This window comes from Rattus norvegicus, chromosome 1, assembly GCF_021556685.1.
Source record: "Rattus norvegicus strain SHRSP/BbbUtx chromosome 1, alternate assembly SHRSP_T2T, whole genome shotgun sequence".
NCBI lineage: Eukaryota > Metazoa > Chordata > Mammalia > Rodentia > Muridae > Rattus > Rattus norvegicus.
The window spans coordinates 166,495,467-166,514,262 of NC_141534.1; the positions used below are offsets into that span (position 1 = coordinate 166,495,467).

The 18,796-nt window shown below is 49.3% G+C and overlaps 2 protein-coding genes across 10 annotated transcripts in view; one reads left to right on the forward strand and one right to left on the reverse strand.

Moving 5' to 3' along the window:
- The window catches only part of Arrb1 (arrestin, beta 1), a 90,470-nt gene extending 72,180 nt beyond the window's left edge, over positions 1-18,290 (forward strand). For all 9 annotated transcript variants that reach the window (XM_087633699.1, XM_087633818.1, XM_087633862.1 and 6 more), the window contains one exon: positions 17,046-18,290. The gene's annotated coding sequence lies outside the window, so the exon portion shown is untranslated. The remainder of the gene's footprint in view (positions 1-17,045) is intronic.
- Positions 13,283-16,109, reverse strand: Tpbgl (trophoblast glycoprotein-like). The gene is given in 1 exon segment (NM_001401344.1): positions 13,283-16,109. A coding segment is annotated over 1 exon segment (1,155 nt). The 5' UTR covers positions 15,814-16,109; the 3' UTR covers positions 13,283-14,658.
- Positions 18,291-18,796: the final 506 nt, after the last annotated feature.

Sequence of the window (18,796 nt, forward strand, 5' to 3'; positions counted from 1 at the left end):
ATGTGATGTTTGAGAGCCACCATGTGGGTGCTGGGATCTGAGTCCCTGTCCCTTGGCAAGAGCAGCCAGAGCTCTTAACCTCCAAGTCACCTCTCCAGCCCCAGGAGGTTTGCTGTTAAAACGTTGGAGATGAAAGGGAAAGTGGGGTGTGAGGAAAACCCAGCAGTCAGACAGGAAGTCTTCACTTCTCTAGGGTAGCAGGCCTGGGAGAGGGGTGGGTGGTAGTGCCACGGTGACCCAGCAGGGCCTGGAGGGACAAAGCATCTCAAAAAGGAAGAACACTGGAGAAGCACGTGATGGTCGAAGTTCTGAGGGGTGTGTGTGTGTGTGTGTGTGTGTGTGTGTGTGTGTGTGTGTGACTGCACACACAGTCTTGTGTGCACAGGTGAAGAAGACACCCTCAGTCCTTCACCTTTTTTTTTTTTTTTTTTTTTTTTTTGGAGACAGGGTCTCTCCCTGAACCTATAGCTCGCTGATTTGGCTAGAAACTCCCTAAGAGTTTCTGCCTTCCCAGATGGGGCAGTGGATCATAGGTGCACCACAGATCCCACATGGCCATGTAGGGAAGATCTGGACTCAGCTCTTCATGCATATTTGGTAAGCAAGTCCTCCTTGAGCCAGTGCCCCAGCCCAGACGGTTAATCTTGACTGTTAGCTTGTTTAGGCTAAATAGTGCCTGCAGGACTAAAAAATATATCTCAGGATGCATCTGAGAGGGCTTTTCCACACGGGTTTAATAAGGGGAGATCTGCTCCAAAGGTAGTGACACCATCCCATAGGTTAGAATGAAGGGAAAAGCCTGATAGTGTAGGTAGTGTAGTCAGTCCCCCCCCACACCCCCCTCTGATTTTGACTGCCACACTTACTCTGCTACAGTCTCCTGCTACACATCTGAAACCATGAGCCAATAAATCCTCCAAGTTATTTATTCAAGCATTTTGTAACAGCAACAAAAATGGACTCATACAGCCATTGCTGCCTGAACCAGAGGTTTCCCTGTCCTGGTTTCATGCCAGTACCTGTTATGGTTGAATGCAATTCTAAGCCGACTTCCAAGGAATTCTGGCAAATGTACTCCAATACTTCAGGTGCCTAGAAATACAGAGCAAGAGGAAGGTGAAGATTAGGGTTTTCATATCAGTTTCAGATCAGTTTTTCATATCCCCAAAACGTAAATAATTCTTTCTTTACACCTGCAATCCCTGCACATAGAAGGCAGAGCTGGAGGCTTGCCACAAGTTTGAGGCCAGCCTGGTCACCATTGCAGGTTCTAGGCCAGCCTTGGCTTTGTAGGGAGAGCTTGTCTCAATAAACAAACAAGCAACACCTCCACCGGACAGAGAGAGAGGGTAGGTGGATCACCTGTGCATACATGTGGAGGTCGGAAGACAACCTTGTGGAGTTGGTTCTCTCCGTCTGCTTTTGTGTGAGCTTGGGGCTAGGACTGAGACCACCAGGCTTGAGTAGCAGGTGTGTTTACATGTGGAGTCTCTCCAGCCATTGGTTGTTTCTTGAGATAGGAACTGGCAACATTAGCATTCTATAGACGATTATAACAGGACCCATAGTTTGCACAGTGTAACAACAGTCACCAGAACACAGTCTAAAATTGCTACACATACACACACACACACACACACACACACACACACACACACACACACACACACACACACACAGACATGCACCGTGACTAGCACTTAAGATAAAAAAATACAATCAGATGCCAGCTCTAAGAAAACTTACACGCTGAGGTGATTATCAGAGGTGGCAGTTGTCATTTAAATGGCCAGAAAGGAAGCTGTTCAAAGCAAAGATATAGAAACTACAGGAAAATAAGCAAAAGATTTTAGAACTAAAAATATATCAAATAAAATGCTCACTAGCTAGGTTCCCATAAGGGAGGTAACAAAAAAGTCACTGAACTTGAAAATAAAAGACAGCATTATTCTTTCTGAAGTTGGGGGAGTGGGGACACATTTTTTTTGTAAAAGCTAACAGAACAAACCTGGAGAGGCAGAGAAAGTAGTGGCCATTCCACCTACAAATCTAGGTGCCTTAGGAGCTCCAGTGTGGTGTTGAATGTTTGGAGGATTCCTAGAGTTGCCAGTTTGCAGGCCGCATGGAAAGACAGAAGAAGCCAGAGTCTGACATCAGTGGGATAAAGGGAACAGTAACACCCATGGCGGCAGCTCTGGTAGACACACTCACACAGGCGTTATGGAGGCAGGCAGCGCTGTTCCCTCCTTGGACCACTTTGTATGTGAGTCACCTGTGAGGAGATGCTGAGGGTGGATTCCTTCCACTTCTCAGTTATCTGCTCTGGAAATACTGCCACAGACATGCCCAGAGGTGTGTCTCTTAGGTGATCCTAGACCCTGTGGAGTTGGCCGTTAAAATCCACCATCACTGTGAGTAAAAGACAAAACACACACAGATACATATCATCAAACTACTACAACTTAAAGCTCTCGAAAGCCACTGGAGTAAATGGTGTATTCTGGAGCGTTCTTCCGTTTAGAGAGTTACTGTCTGAACGCACTTTTCAGGAGAAGACAGGGAAGCCACCAGAGCCCAGAATAGATCTGAAAGGGCTAACAGAAAGGTGGACTCAGAATTTTATACTTGGCAAGAAAACACCCTTCTAGAACCTTTGGAAAATCGATTCTCAGATGAAGAAAGATTGAAAGAACACATCTCAGGGCTGGAGGGATGGCTCAGTGGTTAAGAACATTGGCTGTTCTTCCAAAGGACCAGGATTCAAATCCCAGCACCCACATGACCGTTCATAACTGTCTGTAATTCCAGTTCAGGGGATCTGACACCCATACAAATCCATACTTGAAGGCAGAATACTAATGTAAATAAAAATTTAAAAACATCAACATCACATTTGATGAAAAAAAAAAAAGCAATTCTTTTCTTTTAAGGTTGAAAGCAAATTATGACTGAGATGAGCCTGGATTTTCAGAAATTGATGGAGGCAGACAGGGTAGTGATTTGGGGAGATGTGCAAAGCTCTGCTGACTTAGGTTCTTTAAGACAATGGCAGGTGAAAAAAGACTGCAGCATTGGTACTGGCAAGTAGTTGGAGTCCATTATGCATCTGCCCTGTGAGGTGAGTGAGGGAAGAGAAAGAAACTTATCTGTGTCTTCTGTACTTGAGGGCCGCCGAGATGGCTCAGTAGGAAGGAAAAGGTGCTTCACCAATTCTGATGACCTGAGTTTGAACTGCAGAACCCATGGGGTGGAGAGAATCCATCCCTAAAGGCTGTTCTCTGGCCACCACAAGTATGTTGTGTATGCACAGCCACGTACACATGTGCAGGAACATAACACACGTACATCCATGTAATAAGAAAGATGTAAATATGTGTATTTGAAATAATGAAAGAAAACCCCCAAGTAAACCAGGGAAAGGTGTGTGTATCATGATCCCTGAAGCAGCATCGGGGAAGTAGAACCAAGCCCGTGAGGGAAAGTAGAATCAATAGTGCACGAAGAATTCATTCAGACGTTCCAAAAGATGGCGGGGGATGTAAAACAACCACACGAAAAAGAAAAATCTATGGGAAAGCAGAAGACTTAAATTGGTAGTCCTGAAACCAATCACATCGGTACTATAGTGAGTGAAAATGGACTAAATACAACACCCAAAAGTCAAAGATCGCCAGACCAGGTTTGTCATCCAACCAAATTCTGTCTGTAAGAAACTCATTTTAAATACAAAGACAGAGAGACAATGGTAAAGTTTATATTCTTTTAGTTTTTTTTTTTTTTTTCAAGACAGGGTCTCACTAGCGGCTCTGACTATCCTGGAACTCACTATGTAGACCAGGCTGGCCTCAAACTCAGAGAGATACGCCTGCTTCTGCATGCCAGGATCAGAGGTGTGAGCCACCGCCTGGGTGATTTGTTCAAATGTGAAGGGAGGTGGCCAGGTGTGTTGGTCCACACCTGGAATCCCGTAGTGGGGACATAACAGTGGGATAGCTTCAGCTCGAAGTGAGCCTTTGCCCACCTGGGCTGCGTGAGACACTGACTTCAAAACAGAACAGAAGAGAACAAAACAGTCCCTCAAAGGTTGGGAAAGCCATGCCCTGAAAATAATAATTAAAAGTACAATTAACGCCAATATTAATAACCAATAAAGTAGGCTTTCGAACAAGGAGTTAACAGGGTTAAGGAAGGGTTAAATGTGTAATAATAAAAGTGTCAACTTGTCAAGACACACTAATCCTCAATGTGCAAAGCACCCGATCTCTGTGTGTCGACATACACGAGACAACAGGGGACGGAGAAGAAAGGATGAATGTCTCTATGCCCCTCTCTCTTATGCCTGGCCCTCTTAGTGGCTGGCTGAGGCAGAAGACACTGTGAGGACACAGAAGACCGGAATGACAATACCCATTAGCTTGGCTGGCATCATAGACTGTTATCTTACTCCCAAACAAGACGTGCATTCTTCCCAAATACAGAAGTTTATACTTTCTCTGTCTAAAAACATTCTTAATAAACTTTAATTTTTTTATGTCATAAAAATATTTTCTCTGATTACCACAGGAATAAACTGGAAATTAACACCAAAAAATAAAGTATCTGGGAAATTTGCAGGTATTTGGAAACCAAGCAATACTTCTAAAGGGTTCAAAAAGGAATCCACAAGGAAGGAGAGGAAATATTGTTCTGAACAAATACACAATTAAACAAGAAGGGAGGGGAGTGGAATATGAAGGCATGGTCCTGCTACACTCATATGCTTGCATGAAAATGACCCAAAACAAAATTATAATAACAACAATAACAATAACAAACAAAATCCCCTTTTATTTCAGGACAGAAAAGGAAAATAGGAATAAATATTTAAATTCATGAGATAGAGTTCTCTCAGTAGGAAAAGAAATTTGAAAACACTATCCATTCATGATTGTTGTTTTCAATTGTTTTTTGGAGAGTTCAACGATCTCAGGCTGGCTTCTCTATAGAGCTAAGATGACCTTGAACTCCAGATTCCCCTGCTTCACCTGCAGAGTGCTGACATTACAGGCATGCAACGCTGTTTTTACATGGCTCTGGGGACTGAGCCCAGGGCTTCAAACATGCTTGGCAGGCACTCTGCCAACTGAGTTATATCCCCACCACTTTAAACTTTTTTTAAACCAAAAACCTCTTAGGAAACGTAAGAAATCAGACCTAGGTAATGGAGAGATGGGTCAGCAGTTGGGTTCGTTCCTGACACTAACTCCGCAGTTCACAGTCATCTGTAACCGTAGTTCCAGGGACCCAACACCCTCTTTTTGGCCTCTTTGAGCACCAGGCATGGATGTGGTACAAAGACATACTCAGGTAAAACAACACACACATAGAATAAGATCACATTTATTATTTATTTATTTGCTTGCTTGTTTGGTGTGTGTGTGTGTGTGTGTGTTTGTGTGTGTATGCATGAGTTGGAGGATGTGTATTCTACGGCATGCATGTGGAGGTCACCATGTGTCCTGAGTTTAGGTTTGTCAGGCTTGGTGGCAGTGTCTTTACCTGTGAGCCATCTTTCCAGCCGTAGAGAATCTGAAGCCAATAGGGGAGGGTTATCTTCAAAACCTCACAGCTGGGCTGGTGAGACGGCTCTGTAAAGGCACATTTAGACCAATCTGATGGCATCAGACTCAGAACCCATATGGTGGAAGGAGAGTACCAACTACTGCACGAATATATATATATATATAGTGTGTGTGTGTGTGTGTGAATGTATATGTATATACACACACATATATATATATGTATGTATACACACACACACATTGCTATTGCTATCATCCTTTTATAGGTCCTAGTCAGTACAACAAGGCAAGGAAAATATATAAAGAGAACTACCATTCATAAAGGAAGAAGTAAGATGGTACCACACACAGACAACCTGATTATATTATTAAAATCTTCAAGAAACCTACCAAAAAAGGGAAAGAGATATTAAGGCGATTTAGACAAGTAGAGGAACACAGCGTACTATATCACTGTACTTTCTTATGGTAACATCGAACATTGAACTGAATTGAAATTAAAGTTTTTTTTGAGACAGAGTTTCACTATGTGCCTCTGCCTGTCTTGGAACTCAGAATGTAGACCAAGCTGGCCCCTAACTCACAATGACTCTGCCTCTCGAGTGCTGGCATTAAAGCATGTACTACTTACTATTCTGGGCTTGAAAGTTCACTTTAAGTTAAATGTATTTATTACTATCATGTGTCTGTGTGTGCGCGATGGGTATAGAGGAGGCATGTCATAGCACACATATGGAGGTCAGAAGGTAACTTGGCAGAGTCCATTCCCTCCTTTCACATTTCCGTGGGCTCCAAAGATAGAACTCAGGCCCTCAGGCTTGTGCAGAAAACACCTTTCCTGCTAAGCCATCATGCTGTCTCTGACATAGAAATTTAAAAGACAATATTATTTAAATCTGAAAAACTTAGTTAAAACAATAGAGTCGGTACATGAACTTTATGCAGAAAGTTAAGGACTATTGATGAAAGAAATTGAAGCAGATCTAAAGAAAATGAGAGCTAAACCGTGTTCAGAGATTAGGAGATTCGATAGTACCGGGTGTCTGCCTGAAGCCTGATTACTCCAGAGGCTAAGACTCCTGGGCTACCTAGTGCGACTTTGTCTCAAAATAAAACAAAAAGGAAATACAAACTAGAAAGAAGTTAAATGTTCTTCAGCTACCAAATGATATATCCTTGTACTCAGTGGAATGCTACTCCTAATATAAACGAACCACCTACCTATGATACAACAATGGCATCTCTGATGAACTATGGACAAAGTAAGTTTAAAAGAACCAATCTGTGTTCTGCTTAAATATGTGTGTAAAGGCACCTCCGTGGAGAGAAAAACAAGACCACTGCTTGCTGGGGCTGTGAAAGCTGGCTGTGAGGAGGTGTCAGGAGGGTGATTTTTAGTAGATACTGACCTGTTCTGTATCTCTTCAAAACCCATGTGCCCAAAAGGGTGGCTTTTAACTATTCAAACTTCAACCCAAAAGAAAAATAAAAGAAGCCAGACATAGCAGTACACACACTCACAATCTTGGTAATCAGGAGACCAGACATAAAAGTTTAAGTCTAGTCTTGGTTGCATAGGGAAATACGACCTCCAGAAGAACAAAAAAGGAGGAGGGGGAGGAGGAAGAGGAGGAGAGGAAGGCAAGAATAATTAATAGTTAATTGCTACAAACAATGGTTTATTAGCATACACCATTTGCTGGGTTTGTGCTGGGCTTTTGTAAGAGGAACCAGGCAACCTTTCTCCAATTGCTCACACATTCACAGGGGATCAGATCGAAGTTTAAACTTGCTGCCGATGGCCTTGACATGTAATACAGAATGCCATGCTAAGGAAGGTCTTCATGCTCTGCTGAGGTATCCGAGACAGGGATCAGACAGGCGGCTTCCAGAAGAAAGGGAAGTCTGAGTGAGTGTTGAAGGATAGGAAGGACGTAGGCGTGTGTGGAGGGGCTGTGGGAATTCTTGGGACATCAGGGGGATGCTCAGGGTAAGACAATCTGGACCTGTAGGTATCTAGTGGAATGAAGGGGGCTGAGAGAGTGGCATCGAGATAGACTAGTGTCACAGGCAAACAACCCAAAGAGCATGATTTCCATTCAGAAGGGAGTTGGCTTGTTGTGGTAGAGTGGGAAGGACCCTGTCAGTGTGTCCCCCTCAGTCTGGCTGTAGTGTGAAGCAAAGAAAGAGGGGGTGCTGCAGGCAGGAGGTCAGGAAGGAAACAGGGCAAGACCCCATCGAGCCACGCAGAGCCAGGGGCTGTGGTGGTGGAAAAGAGAGGTGCTTAGGCCACAGTTCACCCCAGCGGACACTGGAATCATCGGTCTTAGTCCCTTGGTACTGGCTGCTTCTTCCTGGGTTGGTCTTTCTCAGCCAGTTTCTCAGAAGGGCCTTCCGTGACTGCATCAATTAAAGGATGCCATTTTCTACCATCCTCTACTCCCCACCTCCCTCCTAAGAGGTCTCTTGTTTACAGTCCAGAACATGGCTGTGCAGCTCGCTGTCTGGGTCTGAAGCTCATTGTTCATATGACCCTGGGCATACTATTCGGTTTTTTTGTGACCTCTGCTCCCCATCTGTGAGGCAGATCTGTGCCGTAGAACTGCCACCATGGTGGCAGGTTAAAAGAAAAGAGTGTCTAGAAGAATCTCTGACATATAGCAAATTCAAGTGACACCGCATCTATCTTCTCTGTTTCACTCAAAGGAGTATCCTTAGCTTCCCAGCACTGCCTGGGTGCTTCCATATTCATGCAGACCATGGACTGCAAAAAGCTGTCCTATCTCCACCAGCAGATGGCGCCTCCACGCAAAGAAAGGAGAAGGCAGGTGCCTCTGCTGCATCTCTGCCAATAGATGTCTCTTTAGGTCCCTGGAATGAAGAACCCATTCTATAAAGCTAGGGAAGGGTCTGCCTACACAGGACCCTGAAAAAATATTCAAAATAGAGCCATAAAACTAGGACCATACCGAGAAGATGGCACAAAGAAGCCAAGTCTAAACCACGTTTTGCAGGGTCACATCCTAAAAGCTTGGTTTAGGGTTGGGGTCTCAGGATGTTCAGGTTGGGCTTGGAATAGCTGAGGTTATTCTTGAACTCCTGATCCTCCTACCTCTGCCTCCTAAGAGCCAGGACCACAGGCATCTGCACCAAGTTTATTCACTTTGAGGAAGAGTAGGGAGGAACCGGCCACCCAGCCATCTTATATACTGCGATTGCAGTTTAATGAGGTGGGAGGTTGTGGGAGTCTAGAGAAGCCCAGAGAGGGAGGTCAGAGTGTCCTGTGTGATGCCTCTCCCTCTGAATTTGTGTGTCTGTGGGGGTAGGATTAAGAGCAGGGAGTTTTGAAAATATTGTCTATGTACTAGGATGTGGACATAAAAGTGAGACAGTTCTATCCTTGTCCTGATTAGGGCAAGGGGCAAGAAAAGCAGCCAGTGCAGGCGAGGGTCCAGATACACATCACTGATGCAGTCCCAATGCTATGGTGGGAAGACATGGGGACAGCTGGTGGCATCACTGAAACGTGAGGAGGAACTGTCATGGCAGAGAGAAAGAAAGGGAGGGTATTAGTTGTACAGCTCTTGAAGACTATCTAGTCCAGACCAGCAGCGGTTCCCTCCCTCCTGATACCTTGTCAAAAGTCACTGGGTCTGAAGTCTGCAGCCTACATACTTCTAATTATTCCTTGTCCCCCTTCAATCACACACACACACACACACACACACACACACACACACACACACTCACACTCTCTCATGTCTGATTAATCTACTTTAAAAGCAAGGTTGCACGTTCCCCGGAATGACCTTGAACCTCCTACTTCCTACCTGAATTTCTGATGTTTTTACCTCCATCTCTCAAACACTGGACTTACAGGCATGTACTACTATGTCTCCCTGTATGGAGGGAGGGCTTTGTGCATGCTAGGAAAGCACTCTAACAATCAAGCCTGCCTATTTAAAAATAAAATACAAACTTTAAGTTTTTATTTTTGTGTGTGTTTATGTCTGTATGCGCATGAAATGTACGCACAGGGGCTTTGAGACCAGACGATGGTGTCAAACCCGTTACATCCGGATTTATAGGCAGTTGTGACCCCAATGTAGGTTCTGGGAACTAAACTGGTGTCATTGGAAGAGTAGCAAGTGCTCTTAACCCTTGAGTCATTTCCTCAGTGTCCTCCTCCTCCTCCTCTTCCTCTTCCACCTCTTCCTCTTCCTCTTTTTCTTCTTTTGAAATTTAAATGGGAAAGTTGTAAATGTTATTTATATATCTGGTGTGTCCATTTTGTGTATTTGTGTGGGTATCTGAGGAGGCCAGACAAGGATGCCAGGGGCTCTGGAACAGTCGTGAGCACCTGCCCTGGGTGCTGGATCCTCACTCTGGTCCTCTGCCAGAGCAGCAAATGCTCAGAGCCATGGGCTCACCTTTCCAGCCCCACTACTGTGGTTGTTTGAGGTCTCCTCTGTCCTCGGATGTCCTCAGACTTGTGGTAGTCCTCTTGCCTTGCCTCCCGACACCCAGGGTTATAGGTGTGTGCTACCATGCCTGGATTTCCATGTAACTGTTACTATTTTTAATTTCTCCCCTGTGATTATTAATAGTGAGTCCTTTTACACCACAGCTTCCCAGTTTGAGTGGTCAACTCTAGAGCTTCCCTAACATCATGTGCATGAAGGGCCACATTCACGGTGACCCTGTATGACACCGTCTGGACCTGGGGCAGCAGTAAGATCTAGATTATGTGAACCCTGTGCTCAGTGTGCTCTGCAGATGCAGGAGGGTGGACTGAAAGTCAGGGACTTGATCTCCAGCATCCAGAATCAGCCTCTTGCTTCCCTCATGGCAGACATAGCCCCCAGCATAGCTGCTACCTCCAAGGAGTCAGGTCAGAACTCCAGCAACTTATTTGGAGCTGCTGCTGCTGCTGCTGCTTCTGTTGCTGCCCGTGTGTGTGTGTGTGTGTGTGTGTGTGTGTGTGTGTGTGTGTGTGTGTGTGTGTGTGTGTGTTCCACTTCCTCCCCCCAGCCCATGCCCCAATCTCGGGCTTTCCTTTTCCTCTCCAGGCCTTCCACCTGGCTTTCGGAACCAGTACCACAGGAATAAGAGGTTGTTGAGTTCAGAGGTGATGGGCCCGGCAGGTACTCAGACTCAGGGCAGACCATCAAGGCGGTGGTGGTGGTGCAGTCTGGATCCTGAATGGGTGGGCTTCCGTAAACTGACCTTCCATCTCCACGCCCTCCAAGGAAGAGAGAGTTGCGCGCCACCTATCGGTACCACTGGAAAAGCTGCTGAAGGAAGCGGGTGGGCGCACCAAGTAGGGAAGGTTGTGGAGGAGGGGTTTAGAAGGTGGCCAAGTGCCTGAGCACAGCATTATTAACTGCTCTGCGCACTTCTCTCAGCCCAGGAAAGGCCATGCCCATGAATTAGGGCCAAGCGTCTGCCAGGCTGGCTTAATGAAGACGGAGATGGGCTTCAGTGAGTGCGTGTCTTCAGAGGTCACAAGCCCAGCCCAGCCTAAATGGAAGAAAGATGGAGCTGCAGAGAAGCGAGGGAGTCTAGGGGACAGTGTCAGCTTGGGCTAGAAAGAGCAAGGTCAGGTCGGCAGCATTTCTCAGCACAGTGAAAACTCGCCCGATATTTTGGTCCAAGGGTTCAAGTGACCTGGAAATGGGGTGCTTAGTTCAGATTCAGTCCTCAGGCTCATGCCAGGCCCTCACTGGCTCTTACTTCAGATCTGAGGGCACCAGGGGGCTCAGGGTCACCGACACGAGAGTCTTCTCATAGAGAAGTTTTTGAAAGGCAATTTTGCACTGCTTACGGGTCACAGCAGCCTGGGAAGGCTGCCATGTGTCTCCAAGTGCACAGCGGGTTCATGTCTACCACACTCTGACAGTTACACACACACTCCTCCCCTCTTGCCTGCTCACTGCCCTACCTACTCTGTAAGGGGACATCTCAGAGATAGCTTCTTTCCTATCACTTCTGTCCCCACCCCCTGGGCCTCTGCCCACTCCTCACTCTGGGAGGGGCTTTAGACTGAATGGACCGTATCAGGTCAAAGGGGCCCATTCCTGGAGTTACAGCACGAGGGAGGCTAAGACTGCAGGGTCTTAAATTCAAAGAGAGTTTGGGCTACAGAGCGAGACCCTGTATCAAATCCAACAAAATAAAACACAAACCAGGGGCTTGGGAATATAGGTCAGTGGTACAGTAATTGCCAGGATCTGGATTTGACCCTCCATCCAGCATTGCAGAAACCAAATAGAATAAACCCTAACTCAGCTCAAAGCTACTTCATCTATGAAATCCTTTTAGGCTGGGTCAGGGGCTCTTACTCTGGCTTTCAAAGTTTCCTGGGATCTCTTTTCCCTAGACCTTGGTCAAATGACTCCTCTCTGGGTCATTAGCCTTCTTGGGACTGGCAGAGCTGTATTCAGTGTAGGGTAAATGGATGGCTAGATTTGCAGAGGAGGAAGACTGGGTATGTGGGCTGGAAGATCTCAATGAGCATAGCAGACCAGAGCTGGCTTCTAATACAGTCCGGAAAAGACAGAAGGCGAAACTCCACTTCATATTCTCTAGGCCTTTGATTGGTCTTTTTGATATCTGTTGATATTTCATGGCTCAGTAAAACTAAGTTCTTAGGACTTTGCAGAGAACCAAACGTATCAGTGCGTAAGAGTTTGCTGAGAGTGATCCCACAGCCAACGTCACGTTTTATTTGCCAGGACTTACTGCAGTCAGAGACTACATTACCAGAGGGGACTCTTTCAGTCCTGAGGTGATTTGTTGAGAGGTCATTTTCTAACCTGCTTAAGAGCATCACTATTCTTTTCTCGAGGATGGGGACACGCTGAAAGTTACTGGCAGATGCTCACAAAAAACAGAGGTGGGGGCAGATACAGCATCTACTGGGGAAGGCAAGAAGACAGTGCACGGTGTCCCACTAGGATAGCCCGTTCAATGTTCAGAAGCCACACATTCTAGACGCATGTGTCTCTGAACTTTTAAAATGCATGCCAGAATTCTAGACTTCTGCCCCCATGTTCTAGGGCTCTGAGACCCTAAGCAAGTGACCCTGGGAATCCTGAGGTCAAAGATGTGCATCATCCTTCAGCCTAAAAGCCTGGTTCCCAAATTCACCTTTATTAGGTGGTCATTGCCCCCTGCCCCACTCTGGCAAAACAACAACAACAACAACAACAACAACAACAACAACAAAAAACAAAAAAAAGCAAAACAAAATAACCCCCCAAAATGAAACTAAACCAAACCAAAAAACACAGCCTGACACAGGAGGCACTAGCAAGTAGGAAGGTCCATAGCAGCCAATAGGAAGCTCCTCAGACAGTTTTGCCCCAATAAACTGCCTCCCCTTTATAGCTGTCCTCCTTCCCGAGAAGCTGAGGCCAGGTTAGTCAGTGCAAGCATTCTCCCGTTCAGAGCCCCACCCCAAACAAAGGGAGCGTGTAGAGGAGGCCCAGAATCGCATGCCTATTTCGACCATTAAAAGGCAGACTGGTTTGGAGAATGGTGGAGAGCACCCAGCGTGTGTCTAGCCTCAATCCTGCCATGTGCATTCACAGCCCATTTCTTTTTCCCACATCTCCAGAGAGCACATAAGGGCCACTGCCCCCAAATGGCCCCTTGTCACCTCTCACTCCCACCAACGCCCCAAGGTCAGTAGGACAAACACAGCACCACTTACAAGAGCAGAGAGTATCGGAGACTATTGCAGACTTTATAGAAAACAGCCCAAGGGAGATCCAGATTTCTCAGGTGAGGGTGGGAAGGCGGGCCTCAAGCCAATACACAGAGGAGGAAGACTTCCTGTGCAGAGGCAGCACAGGCCTGCCATTCTGCCTGACTTAGGGTGAGAGGCAGGGAGGCTGTCCCTCCTCACTCACCATTGTGCTTTGGGATCATGCAGAAGGCAGGGCACTGAGGCCATGACCTTGACCAGGAAAGCTTTCGACTGAGACAAGAGGTCAGACTCTATCCCCTTCCAGAAGGCAGAGAGGTGGTAGCAAGGAGTTCCCAGGGAAGGACCATGTAGGTGGTGGAGCACAGAGGGCTGGGTGGGCAGCAGCTCCAAGCTTCACTTTTCCAGACAGACCAGTGACCCTGGTTTGGAGACCCTGCCCATCCCATCTGTTCCCTCCCTCACTAGAGTCTGCCTTTATGCTATGGGGGTGCTTGCCCTTGTCCTGCAGGATGGAAGAACTTCTCCTAGGAGGGCAGTGGGTAGCACCCCACCATGGGGAGAGTCCACTCTGGCGGGTGACGGATGTCAAAGGAGCTGAGAGCCTAAGCCTCGGGCCAGAACATGAAAGTGACTGGGTGAAGAGCCGAGTTTCAGACTGAGGACAAACACTGAGTGTTGGGACATTACAGCCCCAACAGAAAGGCTAAGGATGGATTCTACACCAAGGCTTGCCCCTGGGATGAGAGAGACAAGGCTGGAACTGGGACCCAGCCAGGGCCAAAGAATGGAAGGGCCTGAGCTAGAACCAGGGTATGAAGCACATCAGACCAGAGGAGGTCACTGAAACCACAGAGCCTTCTTCAGATGTGGGTTACCTGACGGAGAGCCCAGAGTTCTGGGGTGGGACAAAAGGTTTGGACTTCATAAAAACCTTCCAAAGAGACTGGAAGGGTAGACCCTCTGAACTCCGAGAAAGGGACTGAGGACTCCTAGCCCGGGATAGGGGTCAGTGCAATCTAGCCAGGGTGTCTGGCTCAAAGCATGTAGAGTGGTGAAGAAAGTGCTAGAGATTTCAAAATAGAAGAGCAGGGTCTTTGGGTGAGCCAGGCTAGGGAGAAGGAATTTCAATGGTCCTGTAAGGGCGGGCAGGTAGGATTTGTTTCTGGAAACAGATTTCTGGGTTTTTGATCTGGAAACTCTAAGGCTAGGGAAAGAGTACACTTTGGAATTTCGGTATGGAAGAGATACTACGATTGATCCTAAGGACTCAGAGATCCAAACTCGTGAGTGTGTGATCTCCGGGGCCCAGGCCAGGCAGGGAAAGGCTGTATGGCCCCTGTAAAGTCATCAGCTGACAGGGATAGCCCCCCATTAGGGAGGTGAGGCTCAGAGACCCGAGCCTGGAGAAGTGGCCCGGGAGCCGGCAGGGGCGGCCGGAGCGGGCGCGCGGCGCGGGTCTGCATCCTGCTCATAGCGGTAGTGGTAGCCCTCCATCTGGTCCCTGCAGGCCTCGCGCAAGTTGCGCATCCAGCGCTGGATGCCGCGGCGGTTTAGGTAGAGCACCATGAGGAAGATGAGGCCGATGAGAGCCAGCACCAGCCCGAAGAAGACGTAAGAGGCTTCCAACTCCGGGCCGGCGACGTCTACCTCTTCGCCGCGCTCGTGTGCATTGCCGTCGGAGCAGCCTAGTCGCGCCTCGTCCAGGTCCATCAGCGGTCGGTCCAGCAGTACGCGCGGGGAAGCGCAGCGCAGGCGGCGCGCGTCGGGTACGCGCTCGGTGGCATTGTGCAGCCAGGCCAGCAGGGGGCGCGAGGTGCACCCGCAGCTCAGTGGGTTGTCCGCCAGCAGCAGGCGCGGCTGGGGCAAGTCGCCATCACGCTCGAGAGCGCGCAGCTCGTCGGGGCCCAGGCTGGCCAGCGCGTTGACACGCGCATCCAGCTGCTCCAGGCGCGGCAGGCGCAGCGCGGCGGGTGGCAGGCGGCTCAGCGCGTTGCCTGCCAAGCCCAGCAGGCGCAGCTCGGTCAGCGGGGCCAGAGCGGCGTCCAGTGCATCCAGCATCCCCGGGCTGCCCCGAGCCAGCGCGTGATTGAGCAGTAGTGAGCGCAGAGCAGGCAGTCCGCGAAAGGCGCGGGAGCCCAGGGCGCGCAGCGGGTTGTGGCTTAGGTCGAGTGCCGCCAGGCTGGGCAGCCCGTCGAAGGCACCGTCCTCTACCACCTCGATGTTGTTGTGTGTGAGGCGCAGCGCGGTGAGGAGTGGTAGGCGCACGCTGTCCGTCGCCTCCTCGTCCCCTCCCGCGAAGGCGGCCGCGCGCAGCACGGTCAGGTTGGCGCCCACGATGGTGAGGTTGCGCGCGTCGGGTGGCACGTCCCGGGGCGGCTGCCGGAGCTCCGCGCCCGACGCGCAGCGCAACAGCAGCCGGGGGCTGCCGAAGCAGTAACACTGGAAGGGACAGGGCGCGGCGGGCCGGCTCAGCGCCGCCGCCAAGAGCAGCAGCCCTGGCAGCGGGCTCCAGAGCCCCCGCTGTCCCGCGCGCGGGGCCATCGCGGCCGTCCCCGCATCCAGCCCCCGGCCCGCAGCGCTCACCAGTGAGTTGGGAGCGTTTGGAGATGATGGGATGGGGGTGGCACGGGAGGGTGGCGGTGGGCTAGACCTTGACCCGGAGCAGCTGACAGTCCCGACCAGTCCGTCCTCCGGCTTGTAAAGTCCGAGGAGCCTTCACTTTGATGGCTGGGGGCGAAAGGGGTCAGGCGGGGAGCGGAGCCCCCCGCCCCCGCTGCCCTCGTCGCCCTGCGCTCCGGCCTCCGACTTCCGCGGCCGTTCCGGGCTCGGAGCCGAGTGGGCAGGGTTTGCCTCCCCCTCCCCGCCTCCGGGCCGCCTCCTCCGCCCCCAGTGGAGTCTCCGCACCTCCTCGCCGAGGGAGGCGGGGTGGGAGGCTCCGGAGCAGCAGGCTTAGGGCCGCTGCGCACTCTTCCTCCCCTGCTCTCTAGTTCAGGAGCTGCGGAGAAGTTTGGCTCCCCAAGCTCTGACTTGCTTCTTTCCCCACCCCCTCCGTTTAGGCAGGTTCTTTCCTCCTCCCTCCGAGGCACACGTGGGGCGGGGCACTCAGGGCTGACCTGGCAGGTGGGTCTGTGCACCCAGCGAGGGTGGGAGAGGAGTTTAGAACTATCCCTAGAAAAGGAGGCAGGGCTGAGGGGTGGGCTGGCAAAGTTACTCTTCTTGTAGTCCAGGAGCTGTGCTAAGGGAGCGAGCCTGGAAAATCCCTAGCCTTGGCTGCCTTCTTGGCGAACCCAGTTCCCTGTGTCTCCACCTTTGCAGGTCTTGCGCATCCAGTCCTTTGTCGACCCTTACCTATGCCCTAGGGAAGTCTAAAGTACCTTCTGTCCCCACATCTCCTACGCTCCTAACTCAGGCTGCCCTGCCTCTGCCAAGACCACTCCCATTGGTTCCACCCTTCAGGCTGGACCCCTCCTAGGCTCAGGGAGCAGTGGGTGGAGTGATTCAGCTCTAAGTTTTCTCACCCCACCTCAGCACCGAGCACTCCCAGGATACTGTGTGGTCAGCTTGCCCCTTCCCCTCCAAACTTCCCTACCAGTCCCCCTATTGAGTGGGGTGCCGGTTGCAGGAGAGGGCTCCAGGAGCAGGAAAATCTGGAACTGATTTTGTAGTGGAGCGTGAGGGTGTGGAAGATCCAGGGCTGAGGTGGGGGTTGAGCTGTTAATAGGCTTGTTTTGTTCTGGATTTTTACTTATTTACTTTTTTTTTTCTCTCTCCAGAACAGTGAAGCTCAAGACCTGATTTAAAGAGACAGACTCTGGAGAAGGGAGCATTCCTGGTCTTGGCATGAATTATTCAGGTTGGAGAAGCTGACATTTGATCTGCAGGCCATTCGAGTATCTTACTTGGCAAAGCTGGTTGGGATAGAGGCTTCCCTCCTCCCCATAAGAATCAGTCAGTCTCTTTCTCTTGAATTGGGGGATAATTGGTTGATTTCTTCCCTGAAGTTGCATTTAGCAGATCGACCAGCAGATTGAAACCACTTTACGAGGCACACTCTGCAGTGGCCTGGGTCTCAAGCAAATACCAACACGAAGGGCCAGGCTGGTCCCCCAGTTCATGTTGACCTAGTCCTGTCTCCATGGTAACTCTACAGGGGCCAGTAGCTTTCACATTTAGAGTTGGACAGGTGGCCACATGAGTTTACACATACACGTGTGCTTCTTACACAGAAAGGCAAGCTTCACACAAACAGACCCACACACGCCCATGTGCGGTGTCACAAATTCATTCTTATTTGGATGCGCATGCATGTGCATGGGAGGCTTGCACACAGTAGCTCCAAACAAATGGGTCTCACACAGACACATGCAGGCTCATTCATGCCTGTGTGCGTAGGATATAGCTCTGAGTGTAACCTGGTACGTGTCCATAGATTCAGAAGCATACCGACGTGCTCAAAGGTTCACACACTGGGCCAGTGCAGATTTCAACTGCAGCCTTAAAGGGGCAGCTTGCAGACTCTTGTGAACATGAATACATACAGATGGAACCCACTCTTGCCCTGGACTATGTCCTTGTCCTTTGGAGGACACAGGTACCACCTTTTCTCACATGGCACAAGTGCTCAAATAATGAGTGACCACAATGGTCTGCTTCCCTGACTCAACTGCATGAAGACCTTCTGCCTCTGGTCTCTAAGGAAGTGTAGACTACTGCCCAGGCCAAAGCTCCCTCATGGGTTTTCATGGTGGCTGCCTTCTGATTGCTGCTGACTTCCCTCTCCAAGGGAGAGGGGCTACAAGGTGGCAGGCAACCTTCATTGGTTGGTGTTAAACAGCTCCGTTGGGGAAGAGAAGCTTAAGAAGAACCTACAATCATTAGGCAAAGGGACCCATGTTCTCTGTGTTGTATGAATGAGGAAATTGCTATGTTCTTTGAAAGAAGAGATCTCTCCATTTGGGAGTTGTCAGTGTATTATGTCCAGTAGGTGTTTCAATAAATGTATATCTGTGTGAGGCTGAGGCTGTGTTTGCTCCCTGACTCAGTCAATGGAAATATCTGCTCTTTGACTGTTTATCTCCTTTGCAATGGTCTCCTCTTGTCTTCTTTTGGAACTCCATTTAATGATCAGCATGCTAGAACTCTCTTGGACTTTTAAACCATTGGTAGTGAGGACTCCAGATCAATACGATTCCTGTGTTGTTAGAACACAGCTCAGGGCTCACTATGGAGAAGGAGCCAGGGAGTGAACCTTCACTAAAAGTCTCTGGTTTGAGGCCAGCTCTCTGAGGATCCTTCATCTATAACTGTACCAGGAGACCCTCACTTGGATGGTTAAGTGCTTCCCTCCAGCCAGGTTTGGAGCTCAGCTTTATAGCTTCTTTGCTATAACAGTCCTGTGTGCCCCACGCTTCCTCCTTCAGCAGTGTGACTGGGACCCTGTGGGTGGTAAGTTGACCCTCTCAAACTTTCATTGAGCTAAGAGCTAGTCAGGCACAGCATCACATCCAGGCAGAGTAAGAGGCTG